This window comes from Nicotiana tomentosiformis, chromosome 8 (genome assembly GCF_000390325.3).
Source record: "Nicotiana tomentosiformis chromosome 8, ASM39032v3, whole genome shotgun sequence".
NCBI classification, from domain to species: Eukaryota; Viridiplantae; Streptophyta; class Magnoliopsida; order Solanales; family Solanaceae; genus Nicotiana; species Nicotiana tomentosiformis.
This window is the reverse complement of record NC_090819.1, coordinates 20,104,043-20,126,594: the sequence shown is the minus strand read 5'-3', so window position 1 is coordinate 20,126,594 and position 22,552 is coordinate 20,104,043. Positions and strand designations below refer to the sequence as shown.

The 22,552-nt window shown below is 36.9% G+C and overlaps 1 protein-coding gene across 10 annotated transcripts; it reads right to left on the bottom strand.

The window, feature by feature from the left end:
• Nucleotides 1-17,553: 17,553 nt before the first annotated feature.
• Nucleotides 17,554-21,766, bottom strand: LOC117281914 (transcription factor MYB58-like). Of its 10 annotated transcripts, none has more exons than XR_011410231.1 (5): nucleotides 21,548-21,766; nucleotides 21,365-21,413; nucleotides 19,976-20,020; nucleotides 18,358-18,487; nucleotides 17,554-17,860 (listed from the first exon to the last, which is right to left on the bottom strand). XR_011410231.1 is itself a non-coding variant. In XM_033661779.2 (3 exons), exons 1-3 carry the CDS (start codon nucleotides 19,459-19,461, stop codon nucleotides 17,632-17,634), a joined length of 498 nt encoding a protein of 165 aa, XP_033517670.1. In that variant the 5' UTR covers nucleotides 19,462-19,969; the 3' UTR covers nucleotides 17,594-17,631. The 10 variants fall into 10 exon arrangements, 1 of the variants encoding a protein (XP_033517670.1); XR_011410232.1 differs by having other exon boundaries at nucleotides 21,612-21,764; XR_004512545.2 differs by having other exon boundaries at nucleotides 19,979-20,020; nucleotides 21,548-21,760.
• Between the last annotated feature and the right edge of the window lie 786 nt (nucleotides 21,767-22,552).

Below are 22,552 nucleotides of genomic sequence, written 5' to 3'. Positions count from 1 at the left end.
CCCTTCTTGGAAATCAAGTAAGTTCTTTTTATATTATAAAAATATGGCTTTATGTAGGATTTAATCGGCTGCAAGTTCGGACACATTTTAGGTGCCAAATTAGTCCAAAAGTGGACTGACTAGGACCTTCTTCAAAGGATATCTTTTGGGATCCAATCCTCCTCTTCTTGGACATAAATTTGGGTCATAAAACAATTGCAATACCTAGACAATTCATATCCTTTATACTTGAGTTCTTCATCCCAATTAACAACTTCTTTATTTGCACTTGAAGTCTAATGACCTCGTTTTGTAACTCTTTAGCTTGACATCTTATTAAAGGCCCTCTTTGAGATTTCAAATCTTCATCCTTGTCCTTGACTAGATTTGAGATTCCTAATATGCGATCATTCCCCTCTTCTTGAAGAAAATTCGTCCTCGAATTTCGACCTTGCAAGAAAAAGAAAACAGGCACTAGTAAATGGTATCCACTAATCTGAAAAAATGGTAGGAATAAAACAAGATAGTGACCATGTGTCCACTTAACCCAATTAAGCCTAATAGGTATAAATACTCCTTTATAAAGTATATGGACATCATCATCCCAATAAAATTTATGCCTACTTAGATTTGTCCAATAAAACCCTCTCTTAGATGCACTGTGTAATGACATTTGCAATGCGATCTTGTAAATAAGGTAGTCCAAACATGTGCATGCCAAAGAAATTACAAAATATTGGCCATGCATCCATTTAACTTAAGTATATCTTCCACATGTATCAAATAAGACACTTTTATGATAGAGCCAAGTATCAATTATAAATCCCATGGATTCTTCTACATGTAAGTTATTCAAAGAAGCACATAAATTCTCAGAAAGGTCAGAAGAACCCATAAATTTCAAAATAAAAATTTTAATACATTCAAGCTCATGATTATAACTTTCCCCAATAATATTCGCAGCATCAATGGATTCTACATAATTACTCAAACTGTCAAAAAAGAGTCATAGATAGGTTTATGAAAGAGTATATGATCACTACCGTCATAATAATCATGCATATCCTCTTTACTAGTAGAAATCACTTTTATAGGCTCACAATCAACATGACTAAAGAAATGACTTCCCATCAAACAATAAAACTCACATTCTATCAATTTATCACATGAAAACTCATTAGACACTTGAATAAGAGAAGAAAGAACATTTAACTTATTAGCAAGCCTCTTCTCATAAATTTCATGCCTCTTTCCACCCAGTTGGAATGCATAATCATTAATGTCATACTCATTTTCAAAAGGAAGCAAATTACACTTGCACTTGAACTTAGATATTACAGTTAATGACTTGATATGTATCAAAATATCATCATCCATAAAAATAATAAAGTCACCAGCATAAGAAATAAGAGTATAGTTCATTACCTCCAAAAATATCTTAGGTGTCCTTGAAAGGCCAAGAATGTGAATAAACCAATTATACATACCTTACTTGGACTTATTTACTAATGGAACAATATCACCTTTTATTCTGTTATGCAATGGTTCTAACATTGCAATGCCTTTAGAGAACCCCATATTATAAACCTGTAAATAAGGATCAAAAGAGTCAAAAGGTTCAACAACAAATAATTCAACCAAGCTTTTATCTTCCATTATCCAACAAGAATTGATTTTGCCAAATTCATGTTGGAATCCAATTGGATCCTTTGCCACCATCTCTTGTGTCTTACCTCCCCTTTCAAAAGGTCTTTCAACACTTGGCTGCACAAAAACACAAGAACTAAAACAAGAATGATTTAGTGGGTTAGAAAGTAAAGAAATATTTTTCATGCATACACTCTCTTTGGCTTTTATCACAAGACTAACTTTCTCCTCACCCTTATTGTCTTCTCTCTCACCAAAGTTTTCTTCTTTTTCTTCACTCAAACCCTTTTGTTTCTCTACCTCACAACGTTTTTCTATCTCATGGCCTTCTCTCTTTTCTTTCCTCTCAAGATTACTCTTTTCCCCCCTTGACATCCCACTCTCTTCACTCAACACAACCTCTCTTTTTTCCTCTCTTGGGATGTCAACATGCACTCCCTTACTCCTCTCATTCTTTTCTCTCTCATATTTTTTCATATTCTCTTTAACAGTCTTTTCATCTTCATAAATTTGTGAGGGGGTCAAAGGTACAAGAATAAGTTACTTCCCGTTAACCTCAAAAGAGTATCTATTTTTTTTTCATGTTATATGAAGCTCTTCTATAGGCATACAATGGAGTTTCCAACAAGATATGATAATTATTCATGGGAATCACATCACACCAGATCACATCCTCATACCTTCCAATAGAGAATAGTAATAACACTCTTTTATCTACCTTTACTCCTCTCAACATGTAGGGTTCAATATGCTCAACACAAGGCAAGTTCAATTTTTCAACCATATAAGTGCTAATTGAGTTATAGCCAAACTCTTTGTCAATTCTAAGGGCACAAATCGTAGACATCACTTTAGCTCTTGTTTGAAAAATAATTTTATCATTGTCTTCCTTCCATTCGGTATACTGTAAGTTCGAATTTTCAAGTTGTTGAGTCATAGCTCACCTCCTTTCACTATAAATACATGTTTGAAACATCTTGAACAAAGATTAGAATAATTATGTATCTCTCAAATTTGGCTCTTTCCTCTAATGTTCTCGCCTCTCTTGCCTTTTTTCACTCAAAACAACTCTTGATAATTAATCTTTAGATTTATTAATAAATCTTACTAGTCACAACCCTTAGTGATAAGAATGTAGAGTTAGCAAAAGAAAAAGGAAAGTGAAGGACCAAACATAGGAAGAATAGGAATTGGTTAGTAGAAAACAAAAGGAAAGAATTTAGGAAACTCAAAACCCACAAGAATAAGAAAAGAAGTTACCTTAATCTTCAAGAACTAGGACCCCCTCTTCTTGTTTCCTTTCTTGACATGGAAACCAAATAACACTTGAATTCTAAAAATAATAATGAGCCATAATGCTTTTCTTTGGGCTGATTTTTATTTTTTTTTGTTTTTTTTGTTTTGTTTTTCTCAAGAACCTCCCAAGATTATTAAGATTGAAATCTTGATTAGCCTATACTCTGATACCACTTGATAACAACACGATAGGGGTCCAAGAATTACTAAAGAAAATCAAGAAACATGCGAAAGCTAAAAGAAAATAAAGAAACACAGAAAATTAAAGATAGACTGAATTCAAGAAAGAGTTTCTTGAATTCAAGAAGTCTATTTTTGAAGTTGAATCCTTACAACAACAATTAGCTAACAAAGAACTAATCTCCTTTGGTAGAGAATTAAAAATCAGAGATAGATTGTGAAACCCGACCCTTTAGAATAACAAGAACAATAATAAGCCTAAACTTATCACCTTTCTTGAATACTTAGAAGTGATCTAATATTTCTAAAGAGTTTAATCTTACCACCTTAAGTTGAGTCTTGAAAGTTGATGAATAAATCTAAGAGTAGCCATACACAAGAGTGCAAGAAAAATCTCTCAATTTTTATTGATAATAGTCTATAATCTAAATCTAAAAACAAAGAAGACACCCCTTATATAGGTAGGAGGGGGTCACGAAATTAAAGATAAAAAAATATGGAAATAAAGTCCTAAACTACTTTAGACAACAAGTCCAACTACCTTATGAAAAGAAAAATACTAGGAAGCAAAAACCAAGTCATTCTTGGAAAGTAATTCCAACAATCTTAGAAAAAGGAAAAAATAACCTTAACTAAATGGGAATGAAATAAATATAGTCCCAAAATATATGGAAATAAGTCCCAAACCAATCTTGGATAAAATCTTGAAAATCTTGGAAATCTTGAAGGAACTTTGCAAGTAACTTGGCATCAACTTGCACTCAACATTTAGCACGCCTATTTACCCTTCTTGGAAATCAAGTAAGTACTTTTTATATTATAAGAATGTGGCTTTATGTAGGATTTAATCGGCTGCAAGTTCGGACACATTTTAGGTGCCAAATTGGTCCAAAAGTGGACTGACTAGGACCTTCTTCAAAGGATATCTTTTGGGATCCAATCCTCCTCTTCTTGGACATAAATTTGGGACATAAAATAATTGCAATACCTAGCCAATTCATATCCTTTATCCTTGAGCTCTTCATCTCAATTAACAACCTCTTTATTTGCACTTGAAGTCTAATGACCTCGTTTTGCAACTCTTTAGCTAGACATCTTGTTAAAGTCCCTCTTTGAGATTCCAAAGCTTCATCCTTGTCCTTGAATAGATTTGAGATTCCTAAGATGCTATCAGTGTCCTTGAGGACAAGCAATGGGTGTCACGACCAAAACTCTACCTAGTCGTGATGACACCTAACCGACCCGTCAGATAAGTCAATTAGCAACTATCCAACTTAATGAAATTTATTAAGAAAGAAAATGTAAATACAACTGCTTTTATACAAGAATTTTCGAAGGACTGGTAGTACAAATCATGAGCTTCTAAGATTTAAAATTTTCAAAGCTGTATGAAATAAAGTACATCATCTATTGGAAATATACATGAATAGATTAAAATTCTAAAGAAAACAAGATCAAAAGGCAGCTACGACCGGAACACAGGTACATCTTCAAATCAAGCTCCCACCGTGCACATCAATATCAACATCCAACGTCTGCACGCAAGGGGCATAAGTGTAGTATGAGTACAACCGACCCCATGTACACAATAAGTAACAAACCTAACCTTAGGTTGAAAGTAGTGACAATGTGGGACAAGGGTCAGGGTCCAACTCCAATAACGAGCAACAGTTCGTAATAATATGATAAAGATGGTATAAGAAATAATTCAGTTGATTCACAGTTACGGAAAATAGGCATGCTATTCAAGTATAGCAGTAGATCCCCGGTCTTTCACCGAAAACCTATAAAATATATGAATAAGTTTGAAAACTGTGATTTTTCCCAAAAAACTTTCAACACTAAACAAGATGTTTCATTTTTCAGATAGCATGAGAAAACTACATCTCCATGCCTACGTGTCAATGTACAGGTGAAATCATGAATGTCACCAAAACTGGGAAGCATGAGGAGATGCATCTCTATGCCTGTATCACAAGTACGCATGTCAAATGCAATGCATCTCAATGATGAACTCATGTACTCACACTCTCTCAGAGTACTAAATATCACTGCCTCGTATTCTCACTCATTATGCTCAATACTCAGCGCACTCAGTCACTCAGTACTGTACAAGACAGATCCAGCCCAAAAATAATAACTAATAGCAATTGCGCTCACTAGGGGTGTGAAGACTCCGGGGGGACTCCTTCAGCCCTAGCGCTATAATCCGCACGGAGAACTCACGTGCTACACGAGCAACTCACGTGCTGCACGGACAACTCACGTGCTATGGTATCAATATCTGGATCTGCACGGACAATTCACGTGTTGCACGCACAACTCATGTGCTATAGTATCAATATCTGGATTCGAATGGACAACTCACGTGCTGCACGGACAACTCACGTATTATAGTATCAATATCTAGATCCGCACGAACAACTCACGTGCTGCACGGACAACTCACGCGCCATAGTATCAATAACCTTACAATCAGGCCCTCGGCCTCACTCAGTCATCAATCTCTCCAGTATCTCGGGCTCACAATGTCATGAAGCTAGCCCAAAATGGTGATATGATGTATCAATAAATAATAACAGAGACTGAGATATGATATGCAATGAATGTATATGATTGAGTACAAAATTACAATTTAAACATATAATTTGACAGTAGAAATGACCTCAGTGGGTCCCAATAATACCAGCATTTGCCTAAGCATAATTTCTAACATGAGTCACAACTCAGTTTCTCTAACACATGAAAAATGCATGGAAAAATACAAGTTAATTGCCTACACAGCTCTACAGAATCGACTGAGTCTCAATTTCTACGGTGCACACCCACATGCCTGTCACCTAGAATGTACGTCACCTCCAAACAAATCACATAACACGTATAATCAGGATTCATACCCCCAGCTCCAAGTTTAGAAGTGTTAATTACCTTGAACAAGCCAAATCCAATACCAAGCAAGCTAAACGACCCTTCAAAAATGCCATCCCACGCGTACCGACCTCCAAACGGCTCGAAACTAGCCAAAGCAACTCAAATACATCAAAAATGCCAAAGGAAACAACCCGATCAATAAAGGTCGAATCTTTAATCAAAAGTCCAAAATGAGCCAAAATGTCAAACCCAAGACCGCATCTCGGATCCCGACGAAACTCACAAAATTCGACAACCCATTCAATTACGAGTCCAACCATACTAGTTTCACTCAAATCCGACTCTGAATCGACATTTTAATCTCAAAAATTCATTTTATGAAACTATAGACAATTCCTCCGATTTCTCTTTAAACATCAATAATCCAATACCAAAAAGGAAGATTAATTCCTGAAATATAATCACAAGTGAGTCAAGAATACTTACCCCAAGTCGTGTGGAAAACACCCTCACCAAAATCGCCCAATGCGAGCTCAGAAATCCGAAAATGAGAAAAATCCTCAAAACCCATGATTTTATCTTCTGTCCAGGCCTCTTCGCATTTGCGTCAAGACTTCCGCTCTTGCGGCCTCGCATTTGCGAGCCAATTCCCGCATCTACGGATCCACACTCAACATCCAGCCCTCGCACCTGCAGAACTTCTTCTGCTTCTATGCAATTGCAGGTGCGAGCCAAGGGTCCGCATCTGCACTTTTTCCGCTTCTACGATCAGTACCACTGCACCTGCGATGTCGCAGGTGCGCAAAATTACCCGTTTCTGCGGCCTCATACTGGGATACCAATTCCTCTTCTGCGCCTTCAGCTTCGCACATGCGGCCATCACACCTTCATCCAGTGATCCGCAGGTGCGACCACACCAGAACAAACCTACCCAGCCTTAGCATAATAATCTGAAACGATCCGAACCTCGTCCGAAACTCACCCGAGCCACTCGGGACCCCGTACGAATATACCAACAAGTCATATAACATAACACGGACCTACTCGAGGCCTCAAATCATGCATAACAACATCGAAACCATGAATCGCACCTCAAATCAAACTTAAATGAACTTTGAACTTTTAACTTCCGAAACTTGCGCTGGAACATATCAAGTCAACTAGGAATGACCTCAAATTTTGCACACAAGTTTCAAATGACATAACAAAGCTATTCCAACTCCTGAAACTAAAATCCAAACTCGATATCACTAAAGTCAACTTTCGATCAAACTTATGAACATTCCAAAACTCCAAATTGCCAACTTTCGCCAATTAACGCTAGAACCTTCAAGAAACATCCAAATGCAAATCTGAGCATACGCCCAAGTCCAAAATCACCATCCGAACCTAACAAAATTATCAAAACTCCGATCCGGAGTAAAATACATAAAATTCAAACTTGGTCAACTCTTCCAACTTAAAGCTTCAATCATGAAGTTCATTCTTCCAAATCGATTCCGAATAACCTGAAAACCAAAACCGACAATTTACATAAGTCGTAATACATCATATGGAGCTACTCATGCCCTCAAACTACCGAGCGAAGGGCAAATGCTCGAAACGACCAGTCGGGTCGTTACAATGGGGGTCGTCATATTGACGCGCTCTGATGCGCTAACACTAAGAAAACCGAGAAACCACACAAGCAAGGACCCGACTAGGCTCTGAAACATCTAACCTCACGAACTGATTGGCCAAAGCCTGAAAATCTGATGCTAGCGGTCTCTCACCAATTGGAATAAATGTAAGGCTACCCATACTCACGTCCTTCCTGCTCAAGGCATCGGTCACCATATTAGCCTTCCCGGGATAATACAAATAGTGATATCATAATCTTTTAACAACTCCAACCACCTCCGTTGCCTCAAGTTTAGATCCTTTTGCTTAAAAAAGTATTGTAGACTCCGATGATCCGTGAATACATCGCAAGACACGCCGTAGAGATAGTGCCTCCAAATATTCGATGCGTGAACAATAGCTACCAACTCAAGATCATGAACAGGGTAGTTCTCATGGGGCTCCAACTGATATGAAGCATAAGCAATCACCCTACCCTCCTGCATCAAGACACACCCAATACCAATCCGCGAGGCATCACAATAAACCGTTTATGAACCCGATGTTGATGGCAAAACTAGAACTGGAGTTGTGGTCAAGGCAGTTTTGAGCTTTTAAAAGTTCTCCTCACACTCATCAGACCACCTGAATGGGGCACCATTGTAGGTTAATCTAGTCAAAAGTGCAACAATGGATGACAAACCCTCCACAAAACGATGATAATATCCGGCCAAACCAAGAAAAATCTGGATCTCAGTAGCTGAAGACGGTCTGGGCCAACTCTGAACTACCTCAATCTTCTTCGGATACACCTTGATCCCCTCACTGAAAACCATGTGCCCCAAGAACGCCACAAAATCAAGCCAAAACTCACACTTTGAGAATTTAGGATATAGCTTCTTCTCCTTCAACATCTGGAGTACAATCCTCAGATGATGCTTATGATCCTCCTGGCTGCCTGAATACACCAAGATGTCATCAATGAACATGATGAGAAATGAATCAAGATATGGCCGGAATACACTATTTATCAAATGCATAAATATTGTTGGAGCATTGGTCAGCCCAAAAGACATCACAAGAAACTCGTATTGACCATATCGGGTCCTGAATATCGTCTTCAGCATATCAGAATCCCAAATTTTCAAATAGTGATACCCAGACATCAAATTAATCTTAGAGAATACTCTAGCACAACGCGCAGTAGTGGGTACTTGTTCTTCATCGTAAATTTATTCAACTGCCTGTAATCAATGCACATTCGCATAGTATAATCCTTCTTCTTCACAAACAAAACCGGTGCATCCCAAGGCGGCACATTAGGCCTAATTAATCCCTTATTAAGAAGCTCCCGAAGTTGTTCTTTCAACTACTCAACTCTGCTAGTGCCATACGAAACGGAGGAATAGATATAGGTTGAATGCCCGACACCAAGTCAATACCAAAATCAATGTCCTTATCGGATGGCATGCCCGGCAGGTCTGCAAGAAACACATTCGGAAAGTCTCTCACTACCGGAACGGACTCTATGGTAGGAGTATCAGCACTAACATCGATCCCTCATAAAGGCCAAATATGCCAAACATCCCTTCTCAACCATTCGTTGAGCCTTCAAGTATGAAATCACTCTACTGGGAACATAATCCAGGGAACCTCTACACTCCACCCTACGAATCCTGGCATCGCCAAAGTCACGGTCTTAGCGTGACAATCTAGAATAATGTGACATGGTGACAATCAATTCATGCCTAAAATTATGTAGAAATCAACCATGCTAAGCAGTAAAAGATCAACTCTCATCTCCAATTCCCCAATAGTTACCACACACGACCAATACAAACGGTCTATAATAATAGAATCACCCACCAGCGTAGATGCATGAACATGCATGACTAAGGAATCACAGGGCATACCATAATATCGAGCAAAGTGTGATGATACATATGAATAAGTGGAACCAGGGTCAAATAATACGGAAGCATCCTTGTGGCACACTGAAACAATGCCTGTGATCATTGCGTCTGAAGCGACTGCCTCTGGCCTGGCGGGAAAAGCATAACATCTAGCCTGACCACCACCTGATCGACCTCCCCCTCTAGGGCGACCTCGAACTACCTGAGCCCCATCCCGAGCTGGATGAGTGATGGTGAAGTAACTGGTGCGGAAGTCATAGCCTGACCTCTCGCATACCCCAACTCTCCACACTCGAAGAAACCTCAATCCAAAGATAGGGGTGGGCCTGAACCAGACCCCGAGAACCAAAATAGCCACTAGAAGAACCTGGTACACACGAACCCTGAACTGACAGAGCACAGAATGAACTCTGAGATGGGAGGGCACTGAAAGATGACTAACTTGGATGAGTATTGTATGAACCATGACTAGCTAATGCACCACAATGAACCGGATGATCCATCTGAGCGGGCCTATAAGGACGACCTCTATTGTGATGTGACTGACCTCCAAATGAGGTACCACTGAAACTACCTGAAACACGGGGCCTCTTTCCCTCTCGCTCCACGCGCTCCTACCTGTGAACCGACTCCAAGCGCCTAGCAATCTCGACCACCTGGTCAAACCTAACATTTGTCTCGGCCTCTCGAGCCAAACTTAAACCTAGGCCATAGTTGAGGCCATCAATGAACCTCCTGATCCTCTCTCTCTCTCTCTCTCTCTCTCTCTCTCTCTCTCTCAGTAAGAACCAACCACACTGCATCAAGGGCCAAATTGTGCACCTCATCTCATATTGAGACACTAACATACCCTCCTAGCATAGCTGCTCATACTGCCTATGCAACTCCTCTCTGCGAGTCTGCGGGACAAACTTCTCTAAGAAGAGAACTGAGAACTCATATCGCGTAAGTGGTGCAGAGCCGGCTGGCCTGCTCAACTCATAGGCCTTCCACCATCTATAGGCCGCCCTGGTCAATTGAAATATAGTGATGCAACCCCATTAGTCTTCAAGATACCCGAATCTTGAACAACCTCTGACTCTATCCCACTGAACTCTAGAGGCTTAAACCTCCCAAACCGCTCTAGTCTTTTCTGCTCCTCATCACTCATGAGTGGGCTAACCTCGGCCCGAGCAGCAGAAATCGACTGGACTGGTAGTACCCCCGGTGTCTGAAGTCTCTGAGCTACCTGCTCTGGACTGTAGGCAGCGGGATTTTGGGCACCTCCCCCGGCCAATGAAGTGGCTGGTGCAGCCGGAACAAAAACCACCTGAGCAAGGCTCGTGCATACAGTCAAAATCTGGGCCAAAGCCTCCTGAAGGCCTTGGACCACAATAGGCACTGTTGGCGCCTTAGCTGGTCCCATCGGCTCAACAACATCTGGTATATGCTCCTCAGCTAGAGCAATTGGTGGCTCTATAGGTGGTACTCTAGCTGTAGTACGAGCCACACCTCAGCCTCTCGCGACCCAAACCGGTGGTACTGGTGGCTGCCTGCTGGATTTGGTCGTATGTGTCTTCACCATCTGTGAAAGAATAGAAAAATAGAAGTTCATATTCCAGATTCAACAAATCCGCACGACAAGAGTACAAGAAAGTAAAATTTCCTAATGATTCGGTAGCCTATCAAAGATAAGTATAGACGTCTTCGTACTGATCCGCCAGACACTACTAAACCTGCTCATGACTCGTGAGACCTAAGTAACCTAGGGCTCTGATACCAACTTGTCACGATCCACAATCCCACTTGTAGTGATGGCGCCTAACACACACTTGCTAGGCAAGACGACAATCACATAATAACTAAACATGGTGTAATAAACTCAAGAGAAAAAATAACATAAATATCTGATAAAATTAACTTAACCACTACTACAACCATCCCAAAACCTGGTGTCAACAAGTACATGAGCACTACTAAATATCAACATAAAACAAAACTCTAGTACAACTGTTTGAGTAGTAGAACAGTACTAAAGAAAGATAAAAGGAAAGAGAGTCAAGGGTTGCGGACGTCATAGCAACTACCTCAAAGTCTCCAGGCAAGTACTAACACAGATTTAGCAATCACCACATCTAGATGTACCTGGATTTGCACACGAAGTGTACAGTATAATATGAGACAACTGACCTCATGTACTCAATAAGTAACAAGACTAACATTGGGTAGAAAGTAGTGACGAGCTCAGAAGGATACGGTCAAAACCAATATAATGACAACACAAGTATAATAATGATAATAACAATAAATAACTCAGAGAAATTTCCATAATCAGCTTGTTCATGGTACAGAAATTTAGACATGCTTTCAAGTTCACAATTGAAGACCAATACTAATAAGAACATGTCAAGTATAACTAGCATGAGGAATGGTATATCTCTATGCCTACATGTCAATACGCATGTCAAATGTATGATTTTCACAGTGATATCCCCAAGTACTCACACTCTCAGAAATACTCAATTTGTCTGCCGAATGCCCACACAATCCACACATGATCACTCAGCACTTTACAGGTGCCTGTCATCAATGCCCCTCACCAAAGCACGTGTATGTATCATTGTGCCTGTGCTCACTGCTGCTTTGATAGACTTCGGAGGGGCCGATCCTGCTCAAACGCTAATAAAGCCTATAAGGCATGCTGCGGTGTACAACCTGATCCACATAGTAATAATAATAGTAAAGCCAATATGGCATGCTTAGGCGTGCAACCCGATACACAATATCACTCACAACACGACTCTCAGGCCCACCTCAGTCATTAATCTCTCAAGTCTCAAGGGCTCACAAATCTCGTACCACTCAGCCCGAACAATGATAACATGTGATGTAACAATAAATAATAAACAAAGGATAAACAAAAACTGAGATAACACTGAGATATTATATGCAAATGATTAACCATGACTGAGTATATAATTGCAGTTAAAGTAGATATATCAAAACAATAGAAATAATCTCATTAGGTCTCAACTGAATAAGAACATAGCCTAAACATGATTTCTAACATGAATCACAGCTCATTTACTTTAATAAGTAGGGATTTTACGGATAAAGCAAGACTTGATAGCAACTCAGTACAAAAATATCAACCCGGATCATGGTTACCTCGGTGCATGCCCACATACCCGTCACCTAGCATGTGCGTCACCCTAACACAACACACAAATAACATGTTTTTAGAAGAGTTACTTACCTCAAAACGCGCAACTCACTACTTCAACAAAACCTTGCCTCGCGAATAGACTTTTGAACGACTCGAATATGGCCATTAACAACTTAATATAATCAATACAAGCTATAGGAATCAATGCCATACGATAAAGCTAAGATTATTAACCAAAATTAAAAAGTCAACCCAAAAAGTCAATCCCGGTCTCACACCTTGGAACCCAAAAAAATTCACAAATTCTGAACACCCATTCAATAACGAGTCCAACCATATAAAAATCATCCAATTCCAACCACAAATTGACCCTCAAATCCCCAAATCTCATTCTCCAATATATAGTCCAAATTTTTTCCAAATTTCACCTCAAACACATATAATCTAGGTGTAAGATCAATGGGTAAACACTATTTATCAATAGAAGTGATGAATCTTCACTTACCTCTTAAATTAAAGCCACAAACCTCTCAAAGATCGCCCCTAGCCGAGCTCCACAAGTCCAAAATAAGAGAAAAACTCGAAACCCTTCATTTATAAGACACTGCCAGGTATTTCGCATCTGCGATCTAAATCTTCGCTTCTGCGGTCAAATGTCTGCATCTACGGAAATCACTTTGACACTCGACCAAGCGCACCTGCGGGTCGAGATGCGCACCTGCGGGACCGCTTCTGTGGTTCTGCCTTCGCTCCTGCATGTCCTCTCCTACGGAGAAATTCTGCTTCTGCGACTCCAGCCCATCCTGCCTGAATCCGCTTCTGCAGCCAACTCCCTCGCACCTACGGGCTCGCAGAAGCGGAAAGTGCCTCGTAACTGCGGCCTATGCCAAGCCCTGCCAATCTCTGCACCTACGACAAGCCTGTCGCTTCTACGACTTTGCACCTGCGGTCAAGACCTCGCAGGTGCGATCACACCATAAGCCTTAAGCTTCAGCAATTTCCTAAGTCCAAATAAAATTCTGATTTCAATCAGAATCACACCCGAGGCCTCCGGGACCCTATCCAAACATACCAACACATCCCATAAAATGATACGAACTTAGTTGAAGCCTCAAATCACATCAAACAATATCAAAATCACGAATCGCACCCCAATTCAAGCCTAATGAAATTAATGAATTTCTAACTACTAAAACCAATGCCGAATCATATCAAACCAATCCCGATTGACCTCAAATTTTGCGCACAAGTCATAAATGACACAACAGACCTATTCCAACTCCCGGAACCGAAATCCGAACCTAATATCAATAAAGTCAACTCTCGGTCAAACCTCTCAACCTTCCAAACCTTCAACTTTTCAACTTTTACCAATTCAAGCCAAAATGACCTACGGACCTCCAAATTAATATCCGGACATGTGTCTAAGTCCAAAATCACTACACAAAGTTATTGGAACCATCAAAACTCCATTCCGGAATCGTCTACACCAAAGTCAAACTTCGTTCAACACTAACAACTTAAGCCTCCAACCTTGGGAATAAGTGTCCCAATTCACTCTGAATCATCCCGGAACCAAAGCAACTACCCCGACAAGTCACATAACTACAAATGAACATAGAAGACGCAATAAATAGAGAAATGAGGCTACAATACTCAAAAAGATCGGCTGGGTCGTTACACTTTTACTCACTCTTTCACACTTGTTTCTATTTATCATAGTTGTAGGCTTTACCTCTTTTAACCTTTAAAACAAGTTGGTAAATGAGATGCCCTCTCGAAGATTAAGGGTCACTTGTCCGCATGTTAATCAGGGGAGATTATAATGCTTATTAATTAATAATATAGAGATTATTTTAAGATTAACTCATAATATATGAATTTTATGGGTGAATAATTATACAAGAAATGTTACGTAGAGATTAGCTATTTTAAAGGAATTTATTTTTCTTAAATAGTTTTACTTTTATATTGCTTACACGTATTCTTGTTCTATATCTATCAAAAAAATAATGAATAAATTTGTCATAACCTACATGGAATTATGCATAAACTATATTTTTCTTATACGACCAACCAAATCATGCGTAAGTTATGAATAAATTAACTTTCTAGCCTTTCTAACCATATTTAATAATTGTTTATGCAGGATTTTAGGTTGAACTTTTTTTTCCCCCATAGATTCTTGTCTACTTTTTGTTTTGCATGATAACTATTTAAGATTTTGACTATAATTTTAGCACATGTAGGTAACATTTCTGCATCGTTCATGCAACTTTTCAGATTAATCGATGTCATTTTCAAATGATATGTGTCTCATTCATGTCTTATTTTCAGTAGTTAAACACAAGAAACTTCGACAAGCAACATACGAACTTGGCAATAATTTTTACTAAAACAGAAAGATCACGTGATTCTTATTCTTCTTTTATTTTCACTGGGTTCAATGTATCCTTTTACCTATCCCTAACTTCCAATTGCTTTAAAACCACCCCTCCCCTCACCCCATCCATCGTGAAATAGATGGATTTCACGTGTCCAAATTTTTTAAGATGAAGATTAAAATTTATTCCTTAATTTTTTATATTAATTAAAATTACTTTCAAGTTGGAGCTCCTTTAAAGGTCAAGGATAAATATGACTATTATTTTTTCTTCTAGTGATGAGATAATATGAGATTAAAATCAAACTGACAGAGCCAAAACCGAGCGATTTCGAGTATATAAACCCAAATGTAACCATTTTCCCTGGAACATACTGACAGTTAGGGGTGAATGTAGCCTACCGGCTACAGGTTCATCTGAACCCATAAGTTTCAACACTGAATATATATATGTATATGTAAAATTCTACTAAAATCTCAATAAATGTTAGATCTGAACACATAATTTGACAGTATAATGAGTGTAATGTTGAATATCTTAAAAGTTTAACTAATTAAATTTAAATTTTGAATCCGCCTCTACTAACAGTGTGGCTTTCTTGATATTAAACTCTTCTTTTCTACGTGATTGGACTTATCATTTATATACTCAATATGTTTCAAGACCACGCTTTTCATTTGAGGACATTATTCTATAAATAAAATTATTTTACATAATTTTTAAAAATTTAAATTCATTTTTTAAGTATTCGAAAAATATAATGTCCTATTTAATAATTTCAATTATCTTTAGTATTTTGATAGACTAGTCAAATTAACATTTCAAAATTTGTGTGAAGTCAAGCACCCGATTTATAAAATAAACTAGTTAATTTATCCATGCTTGCGCGGTGATGAAAAAACTTAATAAAGACTCGGAGGCATAAGAATGTACAAGTAGCGAAAAATATCAATATTTTCTAGATATTCGTCATGTACTTCACTAATTGCCAAAACATAATTATAAAAATTTGAGATCATCATATAACAAAACAAACTTTAAGTAAAAAGAACCAACTAATTTCATAACAAAAATTGGTTATCAAGATATTCGACAGTTTTGAGAAAGGTTAAAGTCTATTACCGGAAAAAAGAAACAATTAAAGTCATATATCCACGGTTACCCTTTATTTATGTGGCGGAAGAAGTTTTGTTCTCCTAAAGGCGCGGGGGGTAACAATTAATACATCCTCTCGCAATAGTTGTCAAGTTAAGAAAAACTTTAAAAATTGAATAAAGTCAAAACATTGTTGTACGAAATTATTAATGATTAATTTGACTCACTTAAATAGAAGTAACTATTTATCTCCTCTTCTTTCCTATTTCACTAATGATAGAAATATTGGACGGTGTAATAATTGGGTAATTACTTTTTACTCTTCATAAATATTTTCTTGTCAAAATGTTGACAAACTAAAAACTTTGAAATATTAAAAAGGAACTTGGAATTTCTTTTATCATCTTTGTTAAAAGTTGAATCGCTTGAACATGTTTGATATAGTTGTATACCTATAAATATTATTTGTTATTTATGTTTAAAGAGATGTTTGAAATTTAAGATTCCGACTTAGAAAACATTATTATGATGTTTTTCCTTCTTTGTCCCCTATTAATTGAGATGGTGATTTTTGCTTTGCGGACACAAACTATCAATAACATCTGTATAATTAGTTAGCTATACTCCAACTAAACCAAAACATTAGCATCCTAAATATAATGCTATGACACTAACTAACAAACTACATATGAAAAAATAAACAGAAATATTTTTAGGACAAAATAAAAGAGAAGGAATTAGGAAAAGGAATTAGTGAATAATGATAACACATACTTTGACTCCTTGTCCAAGTTGCTATTTTCGTTACCTCTCTTTTTATTTTTCCTTTTACTTCCTTCTTCCATTCCACTCTTTCCTTATTCTTCTTTCCATTTTTCATCTCAGGCCTTTACCTTCTTTCCTCTGTAACAATAATGGAACAACATTTCCTCTCAAGTCTCTCCTAATTTGCTGTGAAATTCATTGTTTCTTTCTCCAAATAATTCTTGTTTCCTTGTGGACACTCTCTCGGCACTCTACATTTAAATTCTTCAATCAAATTAGAAATATATTTCGGTATCTTTCTGTAAGAAAAATTATAGTGAGACAGCTTTCAAGAAAGGTTTTTACGTAACAGAATGAGAAAACAAAATTTACAAACTCGATGGAAGTTTGCACTTAAATGTCCTCTCTTTCAGCATTAATGATTTTCAGTATTTCTCAGCATGGCATGCACAACTTTAAAAAGGAAAATGAAGATCATATAATAATGGTTGCATTCTCAACTCATAGCACATTTATTACACAAAGAAATTGTGTCTTTTGGCTTCTGATGAAACGTAATAACGGTATTTTTAATATTGAGTCTCTTGATAGTGTGCTTTTTTGGTTCTGACTCATTTATTATGGAGGTGCGATTAAGATGTTATTTTTTTGAAACTGTGTCTTTCTCTTTCCAAGTCGATGCAATTAAAATCTGACTTTCTTAAATTTAATAGGAGGAAAAAGCTCAAAAGATAGAGAAATTATATAAATGTCTTTTCTAGTTTATAAGAGGCCACATCATCTTGCCAAGTCCCTCTTTTATATTTATACTAGTAGCAACATCTATGTATTGGCCCTTATTGTTGGTTTCAAATGCTTCTTGAGTAGTAGTATTTATCTTGATATCTTTCTTCAATATCCCTACTCTTTTCTTCAATTGAGTATTCCAAACATTTTTATTCTCGTTATCAGTTCTTCCAGGAAAATAAGACGCAATCTTTGACCACCTGCAGTTATTAATGCATGTGATTAGTGGTGGAAAAATGGATTAAAAAATACCGTTATCTATCCATATTATCCACTAAAAAATAGGTTAAATAATGAACTTTTTAAAAACGGGTCAAATATGGATAAGACCCATATTATCGACTTAAAAAATGAATAACTAATAAATTTAACTTTTACATTTGTAAAGAATCAAATTGGGAGTTCCTCAAGCTTGGAGGACTAAGAATTCTCTAAAAAATGATGATATTCAAAAAGTTATGGATAATATGGTTACCCATATTATCCGCCGATTAACTCATTTTCTATCCGTATTAAATATGAGTTGGGTCAGGTCGGGTCGGATAATTTATCTATTTTTGCATTATCCGTTTTTGACCCGACCCGTCCGTTTGCCACGCTACATTTGATAGAATAATTTCAGACCAAAGGAAAGACAAAATTTATAAGTACTATATATATTTGACAAGCTCGTAGAGGACTATATATTTGTATATACCTGTTCCCCAAAGAGTCATGTAGTTTAATTATGGTTTCTTCTTCTTCTGGAGTGAAATTCCCTCGCTTTACGTCAGGTCTCAAGTAGTTAATCCACCTCAACCGGCAACTCTTTCCACTCCTCAGTAACCCTATATTATGAATCAACAATATTGACATACTTAATAAAATGAGTTTAACTTCGTAAAATTTTATACACTATCCGGTCACTAAAGATACTATGTGTACACGTCCATAAAAAGCGAGAGTAATTATATAATGTTACCTACTACAAGCCTACAACAGGTTAAAAAAACATTGAATGTTGTAAATATTTTTTATAATTTTGTGTATATAAGTTAAATTCTTTAATTTTGAGATACTATTGGAGTATAATCAATATGCTATGTACGGAACTACTTTCTAGCCTGTGCACTAAACTCCTGCTATGTGCGGGATCCGAGGAAGGGTCGGACCACAAAGGTCTATTGTACGCATCCTTACCTTGTATTTCTGCAAGAGGCTGTTTCCACGGTTCGAACCCGTGACCTCCTGATTACATGACAACAATTTACCAGTTACGCCAAGGCTACGTACGTAGAGGAACTATTCTCTAGACCGGTACACTAAGCTCCCACTATGCATAGGTCCGGGGAAGGGCCGGACCACAAGGGTCTATTATATGCTACCTTACCCTGCATTTCTGCAAGAGGCTATTTCCACGGCCCGAACCCGTGACCTCCTGATCACATGGCAACAATTTTACCAGTCACGTCAAGGCTACGTACGTAGGGGAACTATTTTCTAGCCCGATACACTAAGCCCCCGCTATGCGCGGGGTCCGGGAAGGGTCGGGCCACAAAGGTCTAGTATACACAGCCTTATCCTGCATTTCTGCAAGAGGTTGTTTCCACGACTCGAACCTGTGATCACCTGGTCACATGGCATCAACTTTACCGGTCACGCCTAGTGAACTACAAATCTTACCAGCTTGTTTGGGGAGGGATCGCCGGTTGCCATGGCCATTTTTTTGAATGAAAGAAATAAGCTTCAGATCTTCAGCAGGAGTCCATGGCCCTTTCTTCACCTTACTTTTATCACAACAAGGTGCTCTTCCTTTACCCATCGATAATCTTTTTCAGTAGTGTTGCTCTTATAATTAGTCCTAAATTCTCCCGTCTATATATATAACTTGCAATTCACAAATGTTGGTTTTGTTTCTCACCTCTCCTTTCCTTTATATATCTTTTACATATGTCTATATCTCCACGTAGGGGGATAAAGGCCAGATATATATATAGTCATAAAGATGTCTTAATCTATGACAAAATTATGGAAAATGAAGTGGGGCCCTCTTAAGAATTTCCAGTGTAATAAGTGGACCGGAATATTCACTACTTTTAATTTATTAGTATTTGCAAATTCAAAAATCGAATTTACTAGTATTCCCTTTGTTTTCTAATAAATCGAATCGACTTAAACACTTAGTTTTTCAACGTACTACTGTAGTGAGATGGTTAGATAGAATCTATCGGTACATCCTTAATCAAAGAGTCTCATATAAACATCGCTCTAGTTTAATAGGCAAGCCTCGTGCGAAAAACTAGAGACAGAAAACATGCATGGGATTTTGAACTTACAACCTTTCATTTGGGAGATCTCCTGTTCAACCAACTCGACTAGCCCTGCGACGAGCATATCCATCTACTATTAGTAATATCAATTTCAGCGTTCCTTTTGTTTAAATTCATTGTTTTTATTGAAGTAATATTACTTCTTACTATAAGCTAATTAAAACCTGTTAAATTTTACATCATAAAAAACAAAATTGTAATGCACAAGCAGATCATTTCCATCCTAACAAAACTCAAAATACATATTGCAACATCATATATAAATGATAGTGATACTAGTAGTATTGGTCTGCCATGGCAAAGTACTTCCACAATTATCGATATAACTTTGATTAAAATTAATTCTTACGTTAATTAATTGAAGTGAAACCGTCATTAACTGAGGTAGCTCTGTGCTAAACTCGGTTTTACATTAATTTGGTTCAACTAGAATTAATATTTTGTAAATAATGGATGCAACTGATTTCCAAGAACAAAGTTAAAATCTAAAAAGTCGGCGAATATATAATACTAGTGAATTGACCGCGCTTCGCGCAGTTGTAAAAATGTTAATTTAAAAATAACTTTTTATAAATAAATTACCATATAAAAACTTTAGCAGTATTTTAAAAAATAAAACTTTTTACACATTTATTATGTCAAAAGTGAATTTGGTTAAGCAAATTGTACAAAAAGTTTTATTATCATAGAATGGTGTATGAGTCACTTTATTAATTATGGAAGGATCATCTTTTTCTATCATCTGAATATAAGAAAAAAAGTATTAGCAAATATTTTGAGACCTTTAGTTATCGATATTTTATTTTGTTTCGAGAAAAATTACTAAAATATTGTTTCCATTGATTTCAATATTTTTAATGATTTTTTAGAATCTATCTTTATTTTATTAAAATATTATATTTATTTCTCATATAACTAATTCTTTGGATTGTATAGTATAAGTGTCTACACTTATTTACGTACATATCATTCTTTAATTTAAGTAGGTACATATTTTTAAAAGAATTCCTTAAACAAAATGGAACTTTCTACTTTTATCGCTTTTCCCTATTCTAAGACACAAGAAAAGAAAGCAAGAGAGAAATGAGAAAGCTTAAAATGAGAAAACAAAGGTTGCTAGTTGCTAGTCTACAACCTGACCCAACCTAACCCCTTTTTCTATAAATAATTTTTTTTTATTACCAAGTAGATTTATATAAATCTGAAAAACAAAGTCTCCTACAATAAAATCGGAATTTTTCTAACTAATGATTTTCCTACAATATGAAAGTCAATGGTATTCCTATTATGTTCAATTGTTCGAATTATCAAGATATAAAGAAGACAATTGTTATCCATATACTCCTGAAACATTACTAAATGAGACATTTAGGGACAATGGGAGGATTCACTTACAAAGTCGACACCAATGGTGCTAATGAAACTCTCAAAATTTGAATCATTCCTGAAATCGGAGAAGTACAAATAACAAAAAATACAACCTCTTTTCTTCTATAAAGATTGTTAAACTTTACAATGTAACTACATGCCAATCTAAAAAGCAAATGAACTATGTAAATGAAAAGAAAAAGAAATTACGTTGATGACAAATTTAATCAGCAAATCAAAGTTTAATGAAACAGAAGAAATTATTGTATCCAACATAGTTGAACATCGGCCATCCGCAAAAATAGTCACCAACAAAGGTGAATTTATAGGATCGGAAGAGGAGCAGTTAGAGGAGATGAAAAGGTTTGTAACTGAAATGTAATTTATAATGTTTAATCAAAGAGATATGTCTTTTCAGTTTTTTAATATAGCACATAAAGTTTTGCAACTGATATAAAATGATAAGGCTTGTAACCCATACGAAAGGATAATGTTTAATGAAGAGTCATGTCTTCAGGGTATTTTGATATATAACATATAAATGGAACAAAAACTAAAAAAATTGAGAAATTAGATAAATACATTTCCTAGTCTGTAAGAGGTGTCACATCAACATCTTTTTGCTCTTTTATATATATATATATATATAGATACTAGTGAATTTGGCCGTGCGAAAAGCAAGCTCCATTCTGCTTTATAAGGTTGTCACGACCCTAAACTCAAACCTGTCGTGATGGCACCTATCGATGGTACTAGGTCAGCCGACTCCCATAATACTACAACAATTCATTCACAGATATGCCAAAAGGGCGTCTTGTATAGCAGAATTTCATAAAAGAAACAAGGGTTGAACTCAAAAATAGAAATGTGGAATGAAAAGCCCTAATCATCAGGGTGTCACTAAGTCATGAGCAACTACTAAAAACTGGTCTAACAATAATAATACTAATATAGTCTGAAAAAATCCCAAATACAAATAAGGGGGAGATAAAGAAGGAGAAAACAGGGCTGCGATCGCCAGGCAACTACCTTGCTAACTCCAATGATCAGCTATAGGAATATCAGCAGCCGTTACCGTGACCAAAAATGCCTGGATCTGCACACAAGGTGCAGGGAGTAACGTGAGTACACCAACTCAATAAGTAACAGAAATAAATAAAGGCTGAGAAGTAGTGACGAGCTAAATGCAAGTACCGTTCGTATCACAAAAATTTA

Coding starts and splice junctions, on each gene's coding strand:
- LOC117281914 (XM_033661779.2), bottom strand. CDS start 19,461: ATGGGTAAAGGAAGAGCACCTTGTTGTGATAAAAGTAAGGTGAAGAAA. Junction 18,488..19,322: donor ATCCCTCCCCAAACAAGCTG/GTAAGATTTGTA, acceptor TTCATAATATAG/GGTTACTGAGGAGTGGAAAG. Junction 17,861..18,357: donor CATGACTCTTTGGGGAACAG/GTATATACAAAT, acceptor TAATAACTGCAG/GTGGTCAAAGATTGCGTCTT.